General features: G+C 36.1%; 1 protein-coding gene across 2 annotated transcripts in view; it reads left to right on the top strand.

The window, feature by feature from the left end:
- The first annotated feature begins 437 nt into the window (after nucleotides 1-437).
- The window catches only part of LOC150077723 (uncharacterized), a 36,406-nt gene continuing 22,383 nt past the window's right edge, over nucleotides 438-14,460 (top strand). The window contains exons 1-3 of one of the 2 annotated variants that reach the window (XM_090385534.1): nucleotides 438-526; nucleotides 6,638-6,840; nucleotides 11,924-12,115. In XM_090385534.1, the coding sequence (XP_090241660.1) occupies nucleotides 6,672-6,840; nucleotides 11,924-12,115 (361 nt within the window). In that variant the 5' untranslated portion in view covers nucleotides 438-526; nucleotides 6,638-6,671. Of the gene's footprint in view, nucleotides 527-650; nucleotides 885-6,637; nucleotides 6,841-11,923; nucleotides 12,116-14,460 lie in introns of those variants that run through there. The other variant, XM_090385533.1, reaches the window with a different exon arrangement.

Genomic DNA, 14,460 nt, shown 5'->3' with positions numbered 1-14,460 from the left:
TACTATAACAAAGCTTTAGCCGGCAGTTGTAATTTGAGGCCTCTTCAAATGACTGGCCCGCAGTAATGCGGGATGCATTCTTCTAGTTTGGTTTCTATGGTGTAATTAGGGGAATTCGTCAACCCGCATTGTTTATTAATGGTTATAAGAAAGTTTTGTGTTGGTACATCTTTCCATCCATTGGACTCACATCCTCCCAAGAACATTTTTGTTATAATAATATAATTGTTTACTGCAACGTGTTGTTGCTTATAAAAGTTGTCAGTGTGGCATACCTTCACCTTCCTCATTAAACAAAATTTCTGGGTGCGCCACTGTGTTCAGCCAATTTTTTTTTATCAGTAACTGGTGTGTGAACCTTGGTTATTTATTTATTTTAAGGCCGATGTTAAGTAAGCTTGGCTTCCCTGCGTAATTTGTCTTTATTAGCAAAGTTTAAAACTTTCTGTAAAAAAATAATAATAATTATGGCTCTGTGAATGAAATGAGAGATTTCAAGGATATTCATTTGTAAATAACTCACCTTGTAAGTTGCAGCATCGTTTTGAAGAAAGTGTTAAGTTGATTTTGTTACGAAGGTTGCGTAATAATGATAATATGCATTATTCTGCTAAGCCAGTCTTGGAAATCTCAAAAGATCTTTTATTTTTTGTTATGTTTTATTGCCGTTTCACTTTCGTCATACACACTGGTTAAAATTATGCAATAGCCAAGGTCACCGCTGCACGCTGTTTTTTCTTTCAAGGTTCCATTCAGTTTAGGTGGTGTTTTGTTTGATATCCTGATTGGTGTTTGTTGGAAAGAAATAAATATTTTAGTAACAGTATTTAAAAACCGCTAAGTTATTGTAAGTGCGTTTATAAATTATACCTTTTTCATATTTGGTGAGTATTATTTTGCGTAGAATTGTGCGAAGATGTAGATTTTTATTTTAAGGTGGTAGTTCACTGCTAACTGCCATTATATTTGTCCATTGTTTGCGCCTTGTTGATCAGTATGATTCGGTGTTTATTGTATGCGATCTGTACTTGGATAGAATGGGAACGGCGTGTTTGCTAGTTGTTTTTTCCGATTTTAGTGGATGGATTGAGTGAATTTTTACGGTTATTTTTAAAAATAACGCAGAGTCATTTATAAATGTTATATATTTTATTTTGTAGGTACTAAGGTAATTTGTTTTTAATTTAAATATTGATTGTTTCAGAGAAGATGTTGAATGTAGGGTTAGCAATTGCAGTGTTTCCTAAACTTTTTTGCTCGCGGACACCTTTTCGCTTCGAAAATCCTGGTTCATTTGAATATGGATCTTCAGAACGATAGGTATCCAAAATTAAAAATTTATATCCGAGAACTGATTTATTATATGTTTACAAACTACCTTTTTCAGACTGACACAAAAAATAACTGAATAATAAAATGTCAGTATTTGAGTATATCATCAGTCGTACCTCAATGTCTACTAGTGTGAAGAATGGTGTTTTTTCGTCTCACAAAGTCGTTTAAAGTTGGAAGTAATTGTAGACAACTCAATTCTCATGTCGGGTGCGACATCCAGTCTGTAACGATATTTAGATTTTGTTTTTAAAATAAGTAAAATTCAGAGTAGCCATTACAGAAATTATCCACAGATCCCAAGGGATCAGCAGTACACAGTTTGAGAACCACTGGTCTGGCAAAAGGATGACGGCCATTATGTTTTCAGTCTCTCTCCGATAGGCTTTTTAATTGATAAATTTGATATTGTCCATCTTTTCATTTCCCCTAATTTCCTTTGAGCATCAGCTGGATTATATAGTGGCCAAGGACTATAAAAAAGTTTCAAAAATGAGAAAATAAAGCTGCTGTATCAGACTTAATACTTTGCTCTAATTGAACTACTTTACAGACCGTTTTTATTATTATTATTATCATCATCATCTTCAGCCATTGTTAATCCACATCAGGATGAAGTCCTCCTCAACAAGTTTCCAGCAACTGTGGTCTTGTGCTTTCTGTTGCATTGTACACCAGAAAATTTCAGTTTCTTCAATCCACCTCACCTTTTGGTCTTTTTCTTGGCCATTTAGAGTCAAGCAGTATCCATTGCTAAATTTGTTTGGGCCAAACTCCATTATTTGGATACTACTTGTCTCCATGCAGTGGGCATGGTCATAGAATTTAATGGAGTGATTGTACGGTTGAGTTCTGTGATTGGGTGATTATCGTGAAGGCATTTTCTTTGTTATTGTTTTGTGTTGTCAAGGAGAGGGGTTGCTTAGTTCAGGTAGGGTGTTTATCCCCCCCCCATCCTGCTGTTTTAAAATTGAAAAATGAGTTTCCGATTTAAAAACAGCGGAAAGTATGGGGAAAAACACCCTAGGCATATTAACCTATGAGGACAGTGGGTGGGGAAAGCAGTGAGTGGCACCTGCCAATCACTGCTTTGTTCCTCTCTGTTTGTCGAAATATGGACTAGTACCCAAGACAGCCATGCCAAGGATGAGGCTAACGAGGCTCTTGCTTCAGGTTTAAAGCTGAAAGTGGCTCAAAAAGAAAGATTAAATAATTGCCAGTGTTACCACCATTAACAATAGGGTGCAATTTTTCCTTGTTGCCTCAGGTACTAAAATGGCTCTGCACGGCCCTGATCCAATATCTGGAAAGGTCGCGGGTTTGATTCCCGCCTCGGGCTTGGATCAAAGTACTGCAAAAACCTTGGGAGGTGCAATATGGCCACAGAAGCCGATGCGCCAACAACTACCAAATCAAAAAAAAAAAAAAAAAAAAAAAAGACCCAATATCTGGAGTTTTACCTTTGTTTGATTCATCTATCGTCAGTTCTTCTTTATATGTGACCTGCCCATTTCCATTTTAAATGGTTTCTTCTTTCAGTGATGGCACAGACCTTGGTTTGTCTTTGTTGGTGAATCCATGCACTTGTTTTTTGGTCTCTTTTGGTTTATGTTCAAAATTCAGCACTCTGTACTTCTTTGTGTGACCCTCGGTGTTTGTAAGGCTTTGGCATTCAATGTCCATATGTTAGGACAGGGAGGATAAATTGAACAAAAACTTTTGTTTGAGACAGAGTGGTAAGTTTGTTTTTAAATCTCTATTAAGCTTTTCGAATGCTTGCCATCCCAATTTTATGTGCCATTCAATTTCCATCATGCTTCCGTCTGTTGAAAATTTCTTGTCCGAGATAAATATACCTTTCCACTCCTTGTAGTTATCATCCCTCAGCCATGATTTTCTTTGGTCTGGTAAATTTGTTGAATATAACCTGTGTTTTCTTGATATTTATCTTCAGACTTAACTTCTTGCTTTCATGCTGCAATTCTTCTGGATTACTGGCAAAGAGAATGACACCATCTGCAAATTGTAAGTGATTCAGGTAATCTCCATTTATATTGAGTCCTTTATTATCCCAATTTAGTTTCCAAAAATTTCTTCAGAACAAGCAGAAAATAGTTTTGGGGAGATTGTATTTCCTTGTTGGACACTTTTTTTTTTTTTTTTTTCTCTGTTGTTCTGAACTTTATCATTGTTGACCTATATTGATGCAGTTGCCTTTTCATATATTGATTGGAGAATATTGATGTAACCTTTGTCTACACCTTGGTTGGTTAGGCCATTGATTATTGCTTGTTTTGTGACTGAGATGAATGCTTTTTCATAGTTGATGAAGGTTGATAACCTTCTGTTATGTTCCTATACATAATGGAAGGTTGTATTCATTGTGCTGCTCTATAACTTGCTGCACTGTTTGGATGTGATCTATTGTACTAAAGCCTCTTCTGAAACCTGCTTGTCCTTTGGGTTGTGCCTTATCAAGTATTGTCTATTCTTCTAGAAAGTGTCATCGTGTAAACCTTGTAGACAACTGGCAGTAGGCTTATTAATAGGTCAGTAGTTTTTAAATCTTCCTTGTGACCTTTTTTGTGCAGTAGGATGGCTTCTGCATTTTTCCATGCTACAGTTACTTTAAGTAGAAGGCATTTTGAAAATAATTTGGGTTTTGCATACTGGCTGGCCTCCACCTTTCAACAGTGACATTTTATAGCATTTTCTACTTATACCAAAATTTCTAGTACAGTTTTTTCCATCTGGTGTTGATCCAGTTGTTGTCCTTTATCCTTATAAAGATTTCAATAAAATTCTTTCACTCCTTTTAGTATTTGTTGTTGGTTTTTGTAGTTGTGCCATTCTCAAACTTCAAAGCAAACATTTGGTTATTGCGTATAACCATTTTTCATTTTGCTTTCTTTAGCCCTTGATTTTCTTCTAGTATTCTTCTGAGATTGATGTTGAACTTGTGTATTTCTTCTTTTATGTGCTTTCCTCCGGTTTTACATGCACTCCTATGGCCTTGCACGTTTCTACATATTTTACCTTATTTCTTATATTACCACTTTGCGTAATTTCTCGTCTATTTTTCATCATGGCAATTGTTTCTTTTGTTACTCTGGTTGGTATTTCTTGTTTTATAGTAGGTGCAAGGATATGAGCAGCATTTATAATAGTCTCAATGACTTTTTCATTATTGGTTGAAATCCCCCCAGGGCCTCACATCTGGTGAGTATGGGCTTGGCACACCCGGTCCTGAGCTGGATATCATCGTTCTTCTCTTTCTTGGCAATTCCCTTCTTTTAGCTGGTGCAGCATAAGCCTCAGGCTTCCTTGCACTATATGGCTAGTAATAATAAAATAATATCTGTGTCAGGAAGATCTTGCAGCACACAAAAGCGATTGAACAGTTCATGTTCAAAGTTTTGACAGTTTTTCAGTATTTGGTTAATGTTGATCTTCACTTTGGTTGGTTTGTCGATTCTTTTGAAACTCTTTTTCTTGTGCTCCAGAAATAAAAATCATTATGGGTTTATCAGGTGATATTGGAGGCCATGCCAGTCCTTTGTTGGGGAGCAGTTAGAAACCAAGCTGTAAGAGGCATAGCAACAACAGTGCAAGAATTAGCAAAGCATAATGGCCCATGAAGATGAGCCCTCCTACCCATATTTCCCAATACATTTTTTTATAAATATAAAAATATATACTTAAGGTAAATTATAAATATTTTTATGCTTGCCAATATTTTTACCATTGGTATTTCATGGTAATAAAAATACAAAAATTCCTTCATCGGTTGCATAAGGGCCCAAAAATTTTAACTGCACACTGTTGTCCTGGAACTCCATGATAACTGCAGTATGAGGCATCCACTATGAAAGAATGGAGGACGGTTGTGAGATTTCTTTCTTTCTTTCTTGCAATCAATTTTGATTTTTTCAGTGTCAGTAATCAGTAATTGCTTCCAACATTAAAAATGTTCAAGACTGAGCAATTAGTGAATATTGTTTGTCACTGGAGAATGAAAAAGAAGTAGGGATAATTGTACAATGCAACATGAAAATTTTTTTTTTGAGCAGTATAGACAGGTGAAGACAAGGGTTTCCTTCAATGATGTTTAGTAATTTTGCCAGAACAGCAAAGGGGGGGGATTATCCTGTTGTATAAGAATGATCTGTTGGACTGGATGCAGAGAAGAGCAATAAGCTGTCAGTGGCACAAGACTTCTCTTAACAAATTTTTTTTTTTTTTGTTAAGATAAGCCTCTTTTTTTTTCTAATTCTCTTAAAAAAATCTTTTTGTTAAGAGAATTGTAAAAATTATTAGATAGGATAGACAAATGAATTAGGTAGGTTTTTTTTTTTTTTTGACATTGTATAAGCATGCTTCCTTACATCATTTTGCCAATATTAACTTTCAACATAATTACTTTTTTTCAGATTTGACTTTTGAAACAAATCATCACACTTTCAGCCAACAAAGAATTTCAATATAAAAGTATTACTACATATCCCCCCATTCAGTATGAATGAGCTGGACCATACACTCAATTCTGATTACATTAATTACTGTGCACCATTGTTTTCTTCCAAGGAAAACAGTAGTCCATTCACAGTGGTCTATAAGGTATATCTCACAGAAATCAATCTTTCAGACTTCCAAGTCAACCTTAAGATTAGTTTTGAATGACTATAAGGTAAAGTTATTCATCCATGAAACCTGAATGAATTACAGGCTCAGTTGTTTTCAGAGTGACTTATTGATAACTATTTAAGGAATGTAGTTGAATCTCTACCAACAAAAATTCGTGGAGTGATTCATGCTAAAGGAGGGGGTTGTACCTCAAATAATTAAGCCACAACCATGATTACTGGGAGAAATTGTGTGAATAACAACTAAATGATAGTTTCCAGTTCAACAACAACAAAAAAAAAAAAAAGTTAATTGCATTTAATAGATGCTCATGAGCAGTTTCATTTAGGTGCCTTTGCAGTGAGTGGTGGTTATTTATATTTATTTAAATTAGCTTTCGCAGATATTGACATTGAAACATTACATTTATTTAGCATCCAACTGTATCATAATATTATTGAAAAGCCAAAATCTGCATCATGTAAACAGTTTTTAGAATTTTAATGAAATGTCTCCTGCAGTTCAAAGTTAATTTTTTTTTTGGTTGCTTGCTAAAACTATTATAGTAAACAAAATATCAGTGTTAGACAATGGGAGTAATCCTTTAAGGATATTATATGAATAAATGAACTAATTGACTATGATAAAAGCAGCTTTTCTTAAATGTGTTTTTTCTTTCCAGGAAAATTTTAGATGAATGTTATTCATTTGTCAAAATGAAGTGGGATCGTGAGAGTAAACTTCTAGTAGCCATCAAAAATAATGATGCTGAAACTGTAAAATCATTACTGTGCTCTGGGATAGATCCTGATGTTAGATTCCAGATGGGTGGGCAGCAGAAACCTGCACTTTGCTTGTCTGTCGAAAGTGGAAACTTAGAAATAGGTATGAAGATATTTTTTGTGTGTGTGTGTGTGTGTATATATACCAAAGGGAATTATTTAGTATAATAAATTGTGGAGGTAGTATCAAATGAAAGTAGTGATACTTGTTTGTTTGTTTATTTGGTTTTTAGGAGCATTAGCAACTAAGGCCATATTGCTCCAGGGATATGCGGTGGTCATTCCCTGACCTTTCCGCATCCTCCGTATTTGGTGATCATGGGCTCGAACCCCGGTCTAATCAAGAAGCGTGTGCTACACACTGCTGTTCCTGCCCACCTGGCTACGGAGGCGCCTAGTGATACTTGGTTGTGTGTATACATCTTCAAGTGCAAAACTGCTCAGGAAGAATGTCTAGCAAAGCATCAATATATGAAAGAGGACTATCTTAGTATTGGTATCTTATGTATCCTATGCATTGAACATTTCAGCTTGCTGTTCCACACATTTGTGAATAGTGGTGTGTGTGTGTGTGTGTGTGTGTGTGTGTGTGTGTGTGTGTGTGTGTGTGTGTGAAACTATAAAAATGAAAAGTTGAGAAAGAAGGGAAAAAATTTTATGGACGAGGGCCACTGATAGGCAGAAAACACCCAACAACCACAATTGTATAACCTATAGATAAATAATAGCTACTGAGAAAAGAAAAAAAGGAAGATGAGAGTAGGTAGTATAGCTACTAAAAAGGATAAAAAAAAAATAATAATAATACATTTTAAACACTATATAGAAATAAATACAGTCGATTTCGGTTATTTGGGACACATCGGAACTAGTGCATTTTGGCCCGATTAAGCGGCTGCCCCAATTATCCGAAGTTTCACGTAAATAGTTAAAAATACAATGGACCCCCGCTTTACAATTGGTTCACTATACAATCAAACCACATTACGATTTTTGTTATTTGGTTTTTTTTTTTTTTTTAGGAGCATTAGCAACAAAGGCCATATTGCTCCGGAGATATGCGGTGGTCATTCCCTGACCTTTCCGCATCCTCCATATTTGGTGGTCACGGGCTCAAACCCTGGTCTAAATCAAGAAGCATGTGCTTCGCACTGCTGCTCCTGCCCACCTGGCTACGGAGGCACCCACATTACGATGGAGTCACCATAGTAAAGTACCGTTCACTATACAATATGTAGTAAGCGCTGGTCATTGTGATCACGTTTGTGAATTGAATTTTAATTCTATTAAACAGTGATTCTATTGGCAAAAATAGGAGGAATATTATCCACCGGCTATATAAAAGTAAAGATATATTAAGCACAAATTTACCTTTTATTACCTTACCAATTAGAAAATTAAATGATATGTGAAAATTGGAAGAATATACGTGATAATCGAAATAATTAATATGTACTGTAATATGTACATACTAACTAGTTGACATTTCTGTTCACTGACATTTGTGGGTGGGGGTTAAAATTTAAAACAGTAAAAAGATAAGCAATCAATAACAAAGAACATGGCACACACAAATTGCAAGTAACACGATACGTGCAAGTGAGAATGGAGTAACAAGTTATGAAGCTTTAAAAATAGGAATTAAGAGAAGATTCTGAAAATTAATTTTTTTATATGATTGAAAGATTTCATGGATGTTTGTAAACACATTTCACCATAACAACCCACAGAATTCCAGCTGTCATTATTATTGCAAATTCAATAAGATAGAGTTTACTATCCGTTTATGATAGATTGCACTAACGGAAATGTCCAATAAACAGGTGACTGCTAATTTTTATTGTTTTATGGTTGTGACCTCCAGAAATCCGACCGTACCACGTGGTTCAGTCGGAGACAATTGTAGTATAATCTCCAGTGCTGCGGTCTCCTGCCCCGATTAAACGGCATGTTGTCCCAATTAAGCGAAGTAAACCCTGGCTATTTTCTTGATTGGGTTCTGTTTTTTAAGATTTGCCCCAAATAAACGGCTGCCCCAATTAACCGGTGGCCCAAATAACCGGAATCCACTGTACTTATATATAATTGTATTGTTGCATATTGCACAACAGTATAGTGTCCTCTGTTTTTAACATGTACGTACCATGGAAAAAATAAAATTAATAAATAGAATTAAGGGAAAGACAGGAGAAAAAAAAAATTTAGACACATGTATAAGGGAGGATAGATAGAAATCCAGCATGTAATTTATGACACAACAGAGGAACAAAACTAAAATATATCAAAAGAAAAAAAAAAAAAAAAAAAATATATATATATATATATATATATATATATAGCTGAGAATCTAAATTAGAACAAAGAACTATTAATGTAGGATAGAGCCCAGAATAGCAAGCAGCCAGTGGTGAGAATAGTGGTAAGAAGCACATGGAAGTAAATAGAGGAAGGTTACTGCTGTGGATATAGGGATGGTTGCGTGGGAGAAGACAGAGTGGTTATCACTGGACAATGATGGGCCCAATTTTGTTTTGGTATTTATGTATGATATTGAGGGTACAAATGAATGAGGGTGTATCAGATTTAATGTCTAAGTTTGCAGATGTTACAAAGGTTGGTAGGTGGTTAATGACATTAATGAAGGTATGCTCTTACAACGAGGGAGCTAGAAAAATTAGGCAGATGGGCTGAGAAATGGCAATTGAAGTTTAATGTTGATAAATGTAAAGTATTGCATATGGGTAGTAGTAACTCCAGGGTAACATACCAACTGTGTTGTGCTACACTCGGGGTAGTGGAAAATGAAAAAGACCCAGGATAATTGTGCAGTTCTATGAAGTTCTCTGAGCAGTGCAGACAAGTTGTCAGGACAGCTCATGGGGTTTGCTGAATGATATACAGGAATTTTGCTATCAGAGATAAGGTGGTGATTTATCACAATGTATATGGCAGTAGGCAGGCCCTATCTTGAGTACTGCATACAGGTCTGAAGGTCTCATTTTAGGAAGGATGTAGAGCTGCTGGATCAGGTACAGAGAAGGGCAATGAGATTGGTGAGGGGGACAAAGGGGGCTCTTGCGAAGAAAGGTTTCGGTTCTGGAAATTGCAGTATCTGGAGACTAGGCACCGGTAGGGTGATCTGAATGAGGTGTTTAAGGCTTTAAATAGCTTGAGTAAACTTTGCACTGTTGGGATTCTTCCTCTTGTTCAGACTGTGCACATGAGGGGGCATAAATTCAAAATGAGGAGAGATGTTTGTAGAATAGATGTGTATGCAGAAGTTAGCCTTCAGCTAATGGATGGCTGATTACTGGAACAAGCCGATTGTTGTGGAAGTGAGTAGTTTGAATAAATTCAAGGAAGACCTAGGCAATCTAGTGGAGGCTATGGGTGAAGCGTTTTTTTATTTTTTGCTTATGCAAATAAGCTTGCTTTTTTTGCACCATTTGTCATTATTAATACTAATATGTAATAATAGCAAATATAAATTTTGTTTCTGTTTGATTTTTTTTTTTTTTTTTCTCTTTAATTTTATTACCTGTGTGATTCTGTAGGTAAATGCTTTGGTAATTTCTTGTTGTTAAGTTTCTCATTTACCAGTTTTAACCAACAGCCCAGGAATTAAAAAAAAAAAACAATAAGAATAAAATAATAGTTATAATGTAATAATTAAGAAATACAGTCAATCCTCGTATAACACATGTTTACACTACATGAATTCAATCATACGGGATTTATAAATAGGAGAACAATATCGTATATAACACGAACCGAATTCGCTTATGCATGATTCGCCTTTGTGTTTACAAGAAATGGCAGTCGAACACGGAATCACCCCAACTGAATGCAATACGATAGCAATGAAGAGAAGATTCTGAAAATGTATTTATATCAGTGAAGCGGATAAACATTTCACCATAATAACGTAAAAACCCACACAATTGCAGCTATCGGTATCATCGCAAATGCAATTAGATCGAGTTTATTACCAGATTATAACAGATTCCACTAGTAGAAACACAACTGGAAATTGTTTTTATTGTTTTATGGTAATAACCCCCAGAAATGTACTTTAGTAAAATGTGAGCTAGTGAGGTGTTAATAGTGTCTCTGCCTTTATGGCAGAGACACACTATTGTGTTGTTTATTCAGTTGCTACACGTGTACAGCTTTGTTTATGTATCAAACGTGCCTCCTCATTTTGTAATTGTGCTTTATTCCCTAAAAATGAGTAAAATACTTCAAAGGTGTGAAAAGGAGGCATCCTGGTGAAGGCACTACAGGTTCAGAGAGAAAAAGGAAAGCAATATCGATAGACAGAGGCAGACTGGGTCAAAAATTCTTACCCGGGAAAATTTGTAGCGGCCTCATACTAGCGTTTATGGCCAAAATCACACTTCTGGCCTCCGGCCCACCGGGGTTTCTCCCGGTTTTCTCTAACAGGCGGACTGGCCTCTGTTAGAGTAAAATATGAAATTGTGAAACACTTTGAGCGAAATGAAAGAACATGTGATATTGCATGTGCTACAGGCCTAAATGACACAACGCTGAGAATTAGAAAGAATGCAGAGAAAATAAAAACAACTTTCATAGCAGGAACAACTCAAAGTATAATAAAATCCATTAGATAAAGACACAAGAATTGGAAGAGGTGGAATGGTTGTCATCTGTTTGGTTAGAAAATCAAACAGAGGACAAGTTCGCTAATGATAGAACCAAAAGCATTAGCAATGTTTTATTACGTAATAGTCGTAATAAAATACGTAAGTATTTTATTACGATTATTTATTGTTTGGTAATGATTTGGTTACAAATGTGTGTTCAGTCTTGGTGATTGGCACCTAACCCTATTTTTCCCATTGGGCATGTTATTTATATTGCACGATTTTGCATTGCACAAGGGTTTATAGGAACACAACTATCGTGCTATATGAGGACTGACTGTATTGTTAAAATTTATATGCTTTGGTGCTGTGAATGCATTCAACCTTTATCTGTGCTTGAATTTTGACAGTTTCATAATTGGTTAGATTTATAGTCCAAAACTGGCAATCTACAGGTCCCAGGGTTGCTTGATTTTTGTAAATTGCATCTGTTTTCATTTGGGATGTCTTGCATTTATTTCATTAATATATATTACTTTGCTTTGTTTTTCATAGATTGTATTGAAATATTTTCTTTTGTAGCTGAACTTCTGTTGAACCATGGTTGTAGTGCTAGTCAGTTTGACTATTACTGGTATACTCCTCTTCACCTTGCTGCAATGCATGGTCATACTTTAATTACACAGTTGTTGTTGAAACATAGAGCAAATGTTAAAGCTCTGGAAATTCATAGGCAATCTCCTTTGCATCTTGCTGTTAAACACTCTCCATTTGGTAAGTAGTCTTAAAAATTTTAAATATTACTACTTGATTTGTATGTTTTGATGTACTGTGTTTAATATATTACTTCAATAGGTTAAAATTCATTCCTGTCTATATAAGTATTTTATGTGGTTGTCAAAATTGTTTTGGTAGCATAGTATATGTAGTCATTTATTAATGAGTAATGCCAAAATGATGCAAGGAAGCAGTCTGCATCAAAATGAAATAACATAGAATATTTATACTGCTCTCATTCCTACAAAGTAGCTATCCAATTCCACTTTGAACTTAGTCAGACCCATTACCTCTGCCACATTGGGAGGCAACATATTCCAGGGCTCAACAACTCATTGCCTATAGGAGTGAACTTTGTGATATCCAGTCTTTTGTTATTCCTTGAGATTTTATAAATGTGTCCTCTGGTTCTTGCCTCTCCTACTAAGGAGAACAAACCTTCCTCATTCACTTTACTAAATCCCTTCAGTGTCTTTTTCATCTTTCTTAGATGCCTGTTTGTCAAACTTACCAGTTCACATGCTAGTTGCCCTTCTCTGAATCCTCTCTAGAAGTTTGGCATCCTTTCCCCCCCCATCTCCAGACCTGAATACAGATTCCAAATGTAGTCTAACCATTACATTGTTATGGTTAGAAGATTTACCAACCTTCCAAAATGTTTTTATAATAATTTGGACTTCAGATGGTTCAGTAGCCTAGAACCCCTAAGTCAGTCTGCATCCTTGTCATGATAGATTTTGTTTTGCCCATTTGAAAGGGTGTAGATCTTCATATCCTTTCAAGAAACACTTCAGTTAAATATGGCAGACTTTAGATTATAGGTGCAGACGTTATACTAAGGTTTTTGTCTTCTTGTATCTTTTACTTAATTCATCTCATCCACCATAGCTACCATTACTTCATCTACAACCTTTTGCATGCCAGCATGATTCTTTTATTTATCAGTGGATATGTTAGGTGACAATACCAAGCACCCCCATCACAGCTTTACAACTTTTCTGATGTGGAGTTGTTGCTGATCAACAAGGCCACGACACCCTGGGGGAGGGAGCCTTGAGGACTTCTGTCTAATAATGCCGAACCTCAGGTTTAGAGATACTGTAAATCCAGTCAAAGCTGATTTTCATTGTGAAAGAATGAAACACGATGCAAGAATGCAAGCTTATACAGCATCAGCCAAAAAAAAAAAAAAACCTTCCCATTTCACCGATCCATTCATTCCAAATGTTTGTCTAATTCTGCCTTGAATTTATTTAAGCAATGAACTTCCACAACAACAAATGGAAGTTTGTTCCAGCAATCAACTACCTGCTGGCTAAAGGCAAACTTCTGCACATCTATTCTACAACCCTCAGTTTGAATCTATGCCCCCTCAGGTTTGTAATCTTAACAAGAGGAAGAAGCCCATCAGCATTGAGCCTGCTCAATCCATTCATGGCCTTTATACACCTCAATCAGATTGCCTCACAGGTGCCTAGTCTCCAGAAACTGCAATTTGCAGAACTTAAGCCTTTCTTCATAAGAGGCACCCCCTTTGTTCCCTTCACTAGTCTTGTTGCCCTTCTCTGTACTCATTCTAGCAACTCTATATCCTTCCTAAAATGAGGCTTACAGACCTGTACACAGTACTCAGACTGTGACCTGTAAACACTGACCATTGCATTATACAGGAGGATAATCACCTCCTTATCCCTGCTCAAAAATTCCTGTATATCATTGATAAGACCCCATGACCTACCCTGGCAGCCTGTCTGCACTGTCAGAAAACTTCATATCTGACTGCACAATTACCCCAGGTCTCTTTCATTCTCCACTAACCTGAGTGTAACACCACATAGTTGGTACATTTTTCTGGGGTTACTGCTACCCATATGCACTACTTTGCATTTGTCAATGTTTAAAATTCGGTTGTCACTTCTCGGCCCATTTACCTGACTTTTCCATATCCTGTTGCAGTATAACACTGCCATTACTGTCGTAAACAACCCTGCCAACCTCTGTATCATCTGCAAATTTTGACACTAAGCCTGATATACCTTCATCAATATCATTGATAAATATATAAAACAACAATGGGCCCAATACCGAACCCTGAGGGACACCACTAATAACATTAGTTCATGTAGAGTAGTGTTCATTGATTACCACTCTGTCTTATTCCAGTCAACCATCCTTTTATCCATTGTAGCAACTTGCCCTTAATGCTATACTGCTCCAATTTGTACAGTAGTCTTCCATGTGCAACAGTGTCAAAAGCTTTCCTGAAATCCAAGTATATGATATCAAAATTATTTTTTTGCATCCAGTTCCTTTGTGACCACATCATAGTATCCAATCAAATT

This window comes from Mastigoproctus giganteus, chromosome 11 (assembly GCF_048544385.1).
Source record: "Mastigoproctus giganteus isolate SK-2022 chromosome 11, ASM4854438v1, whole genome shotgun sequence".
In the NCBI taxonomy this organism is placed as follows: Eukaryota; Metazoa; Arthropoda; class Arachnida; order Uropygi; family Thelyphonidae; genus Mastigoproctus; species Mastigoproctus giganteus.
Note: the sequence above shows the minus strand (reverse complement) of the source record. Positions and strands in the feature narration are given on the sequence as shown.